Source organism: Phoxinus phoxinus (genome assembly GCF_949152265.1).
Source record: "Phoxinus phoxinus genome assembly, chromosome: 1".
Taxonomy (NCBI): domain Eukaryota; kingdom Metazoa; phylum Chordata; class Actinopteri; order Cypriniformes; family Leuciscidae; genus Phoxinus; species Phoxinus phoxinus.
The window spans coordinates 21,826,682-21,836,869 of NC_136876.1; the positions used below are offsets into that span (position 1 = coordinate 21,826,682).

Consider the following 10,188-nt stretch of genomic DNA (forward strand, 5'->3'; position numbering starts at 1 on the left):
TTACATTTGTCAATTGTATATGGGTGATGAATATGGGTGTTTTCTATTTCCCCAACACAATGTGCAAAGTCTGTGTGAATGCGTGTGAATATGACTGCTACTACCACGCAAGCGTTTTTTAAACATAGAAAACATGCTCACACAAATAAACACACTGCTCAAGTATGCTTGGAAGAGAGGATGTTGTCATAGACTATATTCCATTGGGACACATAGTGGGGCCCAAAAGACCACATTGAAAATCTGGGATTCAAAATCCACTTTAAACCTGCAAACAAACTACCATTTAAGGATTTTGAAAAGTGTAAAACAAAGGAAAGTTATGGCATAAACTGAAAACTCAATAGATAGGGGTATTTAGGGGTATCTTTTTCAATGAAGTGTCTGCACTTGTTACTAGTGTTCTTTTGGACCCCAAACCATTTTTATATTTTTTCTCTGCTCAATTCTGAAGTATCAAGTTCAAAAGATCTGATGAAGGGTCTGAAACTTCCTGTAAATATTATGATAACAGATATGTTATCATGATTGTGAAGGTCGCTTATGAATTCTATAAACACTAGTCCCTATTTGTAAAGTACATTTCTGTTTGTGTCAGTGTCAACCATAGGAGATGTACTGTAGTGCACTATCAGCATAAAATCTATTTTAAAAGGCTGTGTAAAACCTCTTTGTATTATTGTTGTAAATTGTACTATTTTGCTTGTTCAAAATGTACAGACAAAAGAGACAGAAATGTAGAAAGTTGATGCCTAAAATAACCCTATCTATTAGACAAAGCCTTAGATACTCGCCACACTTATAGTCTTTGCCTGCTTCTATGCATCTCAGTCTTATCTGATTGTCTCGTTTTCTGACTGTAAAGATTATTTTCTATTATGCGGAATTATGGCTTGCTTTACTTTTAATTAAGGCTCAAGTTAGCATGTCAATTTAGTGCAATTAATTATAAAAATAACATGCTAAAATGAGCTAATTAAATAAATCACAACACAAAGCGCTAAATGCTAAAAACAGTATGACAAAACTACAATATATTGACTTTTTTGTAACTCGCTTAACGCTCCTGACACAATAATTTGCTTTCCCAGCAAATACTGATATATGCAATAAATAGTGGTTCAGTCAATTAATCCGTATATCATGTAATTCATGACAGAAATGTGTTATTTATTATTTTTCTATAATCTAATAAATAATTATATAATTAATATTATTATTAAGCGTGACTGTGAACCATTCTCATTTTATTATTTCATCATTATTTCATCGTTGCTAAACCGATGTGCGTTATGTGTCATTAGCTTTACCAATAAAACTGAAAAATAAAATTGAAAACTGAATGAGAGGAAATAGATGCAACGATAAACAGGGAAGAGGAAGAAACATTTGATGAAAGGCTTCACTAATATTATACTTTTTCAAGATCAAATCTTGGATTTGACACAGTTAAACAGATCATATTTAAATCTCTTCAAACAGAAATTATATTCACAGAATAGGAAGAACAAAAGAATGCACAAGCAAAATATGCTTTCAAAATAGATCTAATTTAGTCTTCTCAAAACAACGGCTTTTTCTAATTTACATGTCTAATCTGCTGTGAGAATACATTCCCCACCAAAAAAAAAAAAAAAAAAAGAAGCAAACAAGAACATCCGTCCTTTTCCTAATTGTGCAGCATTGCGATCAACCAATATGAAAGAAGACATTCCTTCTGGGAACCCGTTGCAAGTTCCTCTGATGTAAATGTGTTGCGTTTTAAGTGGGACGCAAGTTGTGAAAAATGCCGGATGGAAAAGGAAAATCGATTGGAAAGGGATGAATGAGGATCTGTCTCTTCTTATGCAAGAGCTGCCAGGTACCAGCTGCTTGTAAAGAGCCACTGACAGGCTAATTGAGTTAATACGCTCATTTGATTTAAAAAGGACGAGGATCTAGGACAAAGTAAGCATAGTGATTACTGACTCAGCGAACAGAATATCTTTCTTACTCTAGCTGCGAGAGAATCCCATACTCTGTTGCACAAAACAACATGTGTTGCATGACCACAGAAAGTTATGCCCATCAAAAATGAGGTGGCATGTGTGACAGAAAACCCCCATTCTCATTTAAACATGTCACTGAAACCAAGTTCAGATATGATGATATGATAAACAGTCATTTTCCACTTGTGCCATTTTTGCTTTCAATGGCTAAACCTAATTCAATTAAGTGTTTCATGATTACTAATGGGGAATCAAGGATGGAACAATACGTTCAAGTTATGAAATCCTCCAGACTTGGCAATAATAACCTTATTATATTTCGGAATGATCACCTTTAAGCAACAGCTAATATTAAATTTTATTTAAATAACAACATTTCTCCAAAATATTTCTGCATTCAAGATTGTCACTCAAGAAGTTTGGAAAAGTCTGAAACTTCATCTCTTTTTTAGTCACAATGGGACAGGTAAAAAACTCTGAATAACTGAACAATTAGAGCATAATGAAATATGCTCTTTGTCGTTTTGCACAGTACTGTATTTCACTTTAAGTAAGGATATAGTAAGGAAAGAATGCTACATTTAATGTACTTGAGATCTAATGTATTTTTGATGGTTTCTGGTCAATTGTTTTTAAGGACTCCTAGGTTGCCAGCTTCATCTTAGATTTAAACATACTCCATAATTGCTTTAAAGTTCCCCTGTAGTCAATAATTGTATCCCATAAAATGCATCTTTGATCACCAAAATTACATATTTAAATGTTTTTTTTCTGTGAAAATGTTTATTCATGCCTTAAAGTAGCTTGAATGTAACTCTACAGTACACCCTTGCCTCATTTAGTATACGCGGGTCAATGAATATGCAAATTAGCACCCGCCTCCACTCACTCACACCAGCTTCGAGATCAACTCATTGACGGTCACACAATGACATAATTGTTTACAAGTTTGTGACGTCAGAAACGCCAGCCGTTTTCAAACCGCGATTTTGAGACTGTCTTTGGTTCACTGCAGTAACTGCAGGAGAAAATACTGGAGACTTACGAATTTGCACATGGTTTATCTTAAAGCATATTAAAAAAACACCACATAGACATATAAACAACATTAAAAACTTGATTTTAACCACAGGGTTAAAACATGACATTTGGTGACATGGTTAAACAGACATTTTAAGTGACATATCCAAAAAATGGTTCTGCACCCTCAGCCTTTAACAAAAGTGTGCTTCCTGTTCCCTCATCAAAAGCCCATCTCTGTAAGCATCGAAGTATGTTCACAATCACATACTTCTGTATTTGCACAAGCCTTAGCACTCTTTAGACATTCTCGCTTTTTCCTTTGTCAGCTAACGCTATACTTTAGACAGACCAACTATGCTCCATGCCTAGGCTAATTAAGTGAGTTTACACTTGCAAGAACAAATGCATTTTGTGCAAGCCGTCAAGCTTTTAAAATGTCCAGAAGCTTCCAAAGCTTTCTAAATTACCTTAGAGCACAATAATAATTTAACTGATTTATGATAACCCTCAATATGCTTTTAAATTGACAACGACAGTCTGGGGGTGATAAAAGAAGGTCTTTAAGTGATGTCGATATGCCAGCGCTCAACTTTAAAGTTCCTGTTCTTCGTGATCCCATTTTTTAAACTTTAGTGTGTAATGTTGCTGTTAGAGCATAAATGTAATTAGCATAAACCTGTAAAATTATAAAGTTTAAAGTTCACTGCCAAGCCAGATATTTTATTTAACAGAAGTCCCCTTTCAAAGCCTACAGCGAATGGCCGGTTTGGACTACGTCCCTCTACTTCCTGCTTTAATGACGCCACTAGAACAGTTTTTTTGACTAACCTCCGCACACAGGAATACACAAAAAAGGGGCCATGGTCTTGTTGCGCTCCTACAGAGAAGAGGAAGAGTTGCGTTTTTAGAGTGTTTGTCGCCATGTCGTCGAGACTCTGTTATTTTCATCCCGGAGTCAAATCACCTTTGTTTGGCCATGTTAACAATAACACTGAGCCATGCATCTCCACGTTATGGTAAGAGGCGGGACCTTTCCGGGCAAAGTGCGCTAAGCTGCTGTCGAATCACAACACAGGAAACGCTGGCACAATCAGAACTCGTTACGTATTTTTGAAGGAAGGACTTCAGTGAACAAGGAAGTCATCAGCCCGTTTATAGGACAGTGAAAACAGCGGTATACAGATAAGTCAATTTTGTGAAAAATACTGTGTTTTTTTACACGCGAAACATGAACATGTTATATTGCCCACTGTAAACACAATCAAAGCTTCAAAAACACAGGAAAAACGGGACCTTTCAATCTGTTTCGTCTTTTTAGGTGAAAAGAGCTAAAATGAAGTCATTGCTCTCCCAATGTTAAACTATTTAAACAATTCAACACAAAGCTTCTATAAAACACAAAGCATTTCATAATCTTTTTTTATACAATATAAGTATTGTTGTTAACTGTTTTGTGTACTTTATATGGAAATACTGCAGTTAAGCACAATAGACATTTCAAAAACAGTTAAAAAAAAACTATCTCATGAACAGCAGATAATACAAATCTTTACAAGTACCAACTGGAAACTGTTTAAATACACAGTATGATTTGGTTGGGAATTACTGATTTAAACTGTGGCCTGTTCACGTAATGAGCAAAATACCATCAATGCACTTTGCACTGGTGAAAGCTATGTGAACAATTGCTTCTAATCCCTGTTTTCATAACATTACTTTCATACTTGCTCCAAATCTCACCCAAGACACCCAGAGCAGAGAAATAAGAAATATTTAAACAACCAATTCAAGACCAATATGATAGGAAGCTGTTCGATTCTGAATGACAGAAGAGCAAAAGGTGAAAAATATCCCTTAATGGCAACATTCTCGAAGGCTTGAGATCTCGCAATTCTCGGCAGCAAGCTCGTTTTCAGAGTCTGAGAATTGCAGAGGGGATTTGAAAGGATACTTTCAAAAAAAGGAACTCCCAAACAGCTTAACATTTCCAGGAGAGGCAGCAGAGGAGCAATTTCTGAAAGAGCTCCCAAAAGAGATACAGCACTGCAACAAAATACCTCGTAGGGTTTTTAGCACTGAATAAGCCACCATTTACATTGCAGTACTAAAAAACCATCAACAACAACAAAAAAAAAACATCGCCTGGACTGGTTAATAGAAAGAGAGACTGTCGTCAAAAAGAACAATGCGGCCCAACGCGAAGTTTGATTTTAGGTCTCACAGAAAAGAAAATATGCTCTGGGAATCGTCATCTGTTTTTATACTCAGTGCATGTTAGATTAGTCACGCTAATACACTGCGGTGCATGAGCCATGTAAATCATAGACACGATATTGACCTCTGGGATATTAAAACCAAAAAAAATAATGGGCAGTACCTGTCGTTGCTAAGACACAGTGAGTGCTGAACGCCTTTGGAAGCGCTTGAAACCTCAAAGCCCCTAAACGTTAACTCTACCCTCAAAAAGGGGGTTCCATCGGTGCAGACTTAATCTTTCTCAAAAGACAGCAATCACGTATGATAAAGCTTGTGGCTTGGTGGCTACAATGGATCTGAATAGAAGAAAGACTCTTCTTTAAAACAGACACTATTCAGAAACAGAGAAGCCACCACAGCTACAACAAATCAAGACAGCAAATAAGCAAGCCAGACCACAACAAAAAGCTCAAAAACGATTGTGGATACTCCGCTTCTGACATTTAAATTCTGACCTCTTGAGGAGAAATTGATAAGTCCCCTGCATGCTCGAAGCTGTTGGGTCTATGGAGAGCGAGAAGCTTTTCCGCTCCTTACATTTCTGTGATGAGTTAATTAGACCTGTGCTTATTGAACTGCACTGGGTTGACTGTAATTTAACAAAAGCTCCCTGTGCATAACCTGGCTGAAGGAGTTGTGAGTACAGCTGAAATTATTCTCCCTGTGGAGCGATATAAACACACAAACAAACACGTCTTCTGGGGCAAAGGACCTCAAATGCTCTCGTTTCCTGCTCGGAAGTCTGATCTAACCTCACAGATGAGTAGAAAAGGATGCGTTCTGAGCTCCCATCAGGTGTAACAAGGTATAACAAATGGCAGCAGCATTGTGATGGAAATGTGCTATCAAAAGAGATACATCGAGGGAGGATAGCGAAATGATAACGATGTCATTGGTCTCTGAAGATGGCAAGATTACACATTCATAAGCTTTTCTTTCTCACAGATGGCTCCGTTTTCTTCTGGTCTCAATGTTATTATAATCATCAGCACAACAAGTCAGTCGCCTCAGATCTGACTTTCCAACCTCTCTGGCTGCACGCAAAAAGGTTATTCAGGCTTTAAATGCTATAAACGCTATGAAACGTTCATGGGTATTGCATTATTTGAATGATCGCAGCAACCACACTGATGTGCTGAGGCAATGAAAAAGAGTTAAATCCCGAAAGTCGATTAGCAGTTGTATCGAATCCTAATTGCTTTTTTGCAACCCTGCTAGCCACTTGGGACATTTCATAATATTGGCAAAAGCTGCACAGTGAAAATCACAGGGCCATGTCTTCACTCAGTAAGTATTTCACAACACACATTCGATCAATCGTCACTCAAATCATTTTCAGAGCAAAATACTCTCCGCAGCTCAAGCGGTCCACAGCGCTGAAAGTGATAAAACACATATTAATGGTAGCTGAAAGCTTGTATGTTTTGACTGTCAGAGTTTCAGCACATTACTTCGTAATGGTGCCAAACTGGGCCACGGTCCAGAGCGGACACTGACAAACTTGCTGCATCTTTTTTTAGGGCTAAAAATAAAGCTGCTTTTTTCTTTACCTTTCAGTGATGTCATTTTATATCATTTGCAATCTATGATATGCTTGTGATGCAGTGCCAAGCTTCTATTACAAGCTAGAATTGACATTCTTTTCAAATGTCTTGCGGCTCAGCTGAGGACTGGCAGGGGATTGTGTCCTGTCCCTGCTTGTATTTACTGTCTACAGAATTCAATAGCACCCACACACTGCTGAGTCACATTGGCAATGATCTCCCCCGTCGAAGGATAGTCATTAATTACCTCCACAGTTTCCCTTAAAACCTCAGTGTCAAATGATAGCTTAATGACACACTTTATGTGCTATTCATCTTAGACATTTAAACAAAACAGAACAAAACAAAAATGAGAACAAATAAATCCTGTAACAAGCCACATCATTTTAAGAAAGCAATTACAATTTGCTGAACTAAATAAGCTTCTGGTGAGGCAAACCAATGCAACTTCTGAAAAGTTTAAATGGTTAAAATGTGCACTGTAAAAACAAGTTTTATACTTATGAGGGGACAAAACTGGCAGCTCTGGTTTCCAGAAGTTTGCAGTAAAAAATGTGATGGGATTTTGTATGTAGATTACGTAAATATTATGTAAATATAGTGGTATACTTGAGCCATGACAGTCTATTTTTTACTATACAGTTACTGACACCAACACTAGTGACAATGGAAAGCAACACAATGCATACAAATTTGCCTGTGTCACAAGTACCAAATTGACACCATCAGGTTAATACACACAATGGCCCTAATATGAACAAAGCAACATAAAATGCAAAATGAAACAATCTAATCTAATCTGATGCACATATATCAACACTGATAAGAAGCATCTAACTTTCTAAACGACATAAAGTGATTGTTTGTGTAGAGGGTTCTGGGAATCCCTCTTTTCCAATCATATTATTTTAACAATATTTTAGCATATATGTATTGCCATTTTTTAAGCAGATTATGAGGTACGTTGTCCTTATATAAAATTAAATAAAATAAAAACATTTTTAAAAAATGTTTTGCATTTACAATACAATTTCATGTAGGCAATTTTCTTCTACATTTTTTCAGCGTATATGAACTTACAATTAAAATGTGTTACATATTAAAAAATGCTAGGTTGTTTCACATACGGACAAACCCAACCGTCCAGTTTAAAATGTATTTTACGAATTTAAACTAACGGTTGGGTTTGTCCATATCTGACCCAAACATGGTTTGAAACAACCCAGCATTTTTAGAGTTTAGCCTTTTTACATTTTTTCTCTGTAAAAATGACTAACAATGTTAAGTTAAGCTAGCCTACTATACGCTTTCATGGAGTAATAGTCGTACCTGTGTGTGGAGGATGCGACTCATTGCTCCAGTGTTTGTCTGCAGAAACCTTCAAACAGCACAGCGCTCCTTTGCTCCAGATGCAGCTGTCCGGATGCTCCACTCCGGGGTGACAGACCTCTGTTTCGAAAACAATAGATATGCACCCCAAGGATGTTAAGTGTAGCACTTACAACTGGAAATAAACTGGTGAATTCTGCGCGCATTTGAATCGCTGCCTCATTTTCACCCAGTTGCAGATTAGTTATTATAATTAAAGTCGATATATCCTTATTTTAGGGGTTCCAATTGACACTTAATCCTCGGTAAATAATCTAATGTCGAGGTTGAGTTGTTAAGGTCCTCAGATGCAGGTGTAAATGGTTTGTTCAGACGCGATAGGCTACCAGTCACGCGCAACACTCAGTCAGTGTTCCCTGTTAGATATGATAAGCGTTTCGACCTGCTCCCCTGCGGCTGGAAGTGAACTTTCCCAAGAGTACTGCCACAATTTGCTCTCTTTTCCAAAATTATTCGATCCTTGTAAACACGGTGGACCCTCTTCGCGTTGTCTCCTCACACTGAGTGACCCTCTGTTTGTGTCCCATCGGTCAACAGTAATGCGTTCACGTGAAGCCCTACATGACAGCAAGGAGGCGTTACTGCGCGCGGATAAAAGGAATATACGTTTTAGATGTTGCGCGCGTGCGGCTAAATGTTGTCCAGCGAGCAATGTAACGACAATATTGGAAGAAGTCTTGCTGAGCCCGAGCAGAGTTCGGCGGTGCAAACTAATCCATGCAGTTCCCACGCGTACTATGCGTCTTCATCCTAACTGGTCCACTCTCTCGCGTGCGCTCAGCAGCAGACTCAGCGCTGAACAGGATCATAATGAGTGAATTCCTTTCGAACGTGAGCATCACTAGGCTACCTCATTCCGAAGGGGGAGAGCACTTGAAGTGAGTACTCTAAAGGGAACAGGGCATTACTGTTTTATTTGGAACACCCTACACGAATAGGCTACATAAATATGCATTCGTGAGTATCCTTTTATTTTCCAACAGAAAGTTATGCTGAATGGACACAAAACGTTGAAAATTTGCGATACCGCCAATTTAAAAAAAAAAAAAAAAAAAGTTTGCGTCGATAACAGATAGGCTATTTGTAGGCTACTGTCATGTGCCCCCTAAAAAATTTAAAAACAAACAAAGAATCATACATGCAATATTTGGGTTTCCCCGATAATCCCAATCCTAAATCTTTTAATAATTTAACGATCATATGAAACGGCAAAAATAGCATAAGAGCGTGTTTCAGTAGGCCTAAACACAAAATCTAGGAATTTGAACCAGAACCCCTATTTTCCACGTGTCATATTTTGTTTTTGTTTTTTTGCTTCTACTAAATTGGAATTAGTTCTCTACATAAAGCCCTCCTTTTAGGAGTTAATATTCAGCCTTACTCTCTTATTTGATGAAGCAAAACAATAAACCAATGAGAATCCATTTATAATCTTATACAATTTATTAATTAATTATAAAAAAAACATATATTACAATATTACAAATATTACACATATTACAAATAAAATAAATGTTTTTCATTAAATCTCTATTTAATGATCAGCATTCTACATTTTTTATTTCTCAAACTCTCCTAATACCTCAGTTATCGAAGACCTCGCACACTGACATCTATAACTTGTTATTAGACTTTGACATCTAATAACTTGTAGGCTACTTCAGCAAAATGAATACTACCGGTAATACCTGTCATTTTTTAGAGTTTGAGTTCAGTGTTGGTTGTGGTACTGACTATTATTGCTTGAAGGTGACACACCAAATCCTTCTCATGTATTTCCACACACTGTCCTCTTTCTATGTAAATGTCTTCTCAGGGTCAGCTCACTTGAAACGGTCCACGCAACAGAAGGGGCCTCTGCTTGTGCTCGAAAAAGAGTCCTGCCACCCAAAAAATGAATCCCTTCGTTCTTGTTTTTAATAATAGCCTATTTGTTCCTATAACTCAGGGTATAGAGTGCTGTTTTCCCGAACATCAGGACTATTGCA

The 10,188-nt window shown here is 37.3% G+C and overlaps 1 protein-coding gene across 1 annotated transcript in view; it reads right to left on the minus strand.

The window, feature by feature from the left end:
• crhr1 (corticotropin releasing hormone receptor 1) overlaps nucleotides 1–8,961 on the minus strand; it is a 121,693-nt gene extending 112,732 nt beyond the window's left edge. Inside the window, exon 1 of the mRNA XM_079635457.1 lies at nucleotides 8,141–8,961. Within this exon, the coding sequence (XP_079491583.1) occupies nucleotides 8,141–8,164 (24 nt within the window). The 5' untranslated portion in view covers nucleotides 8,165–8,961. The remainder of the gene's footprint in view (nucleotides 1–8,140) is intronic.
• Between the last annotated feature and the right edge of the window lie 1,227 nt (nucleotides 8,962–10,188).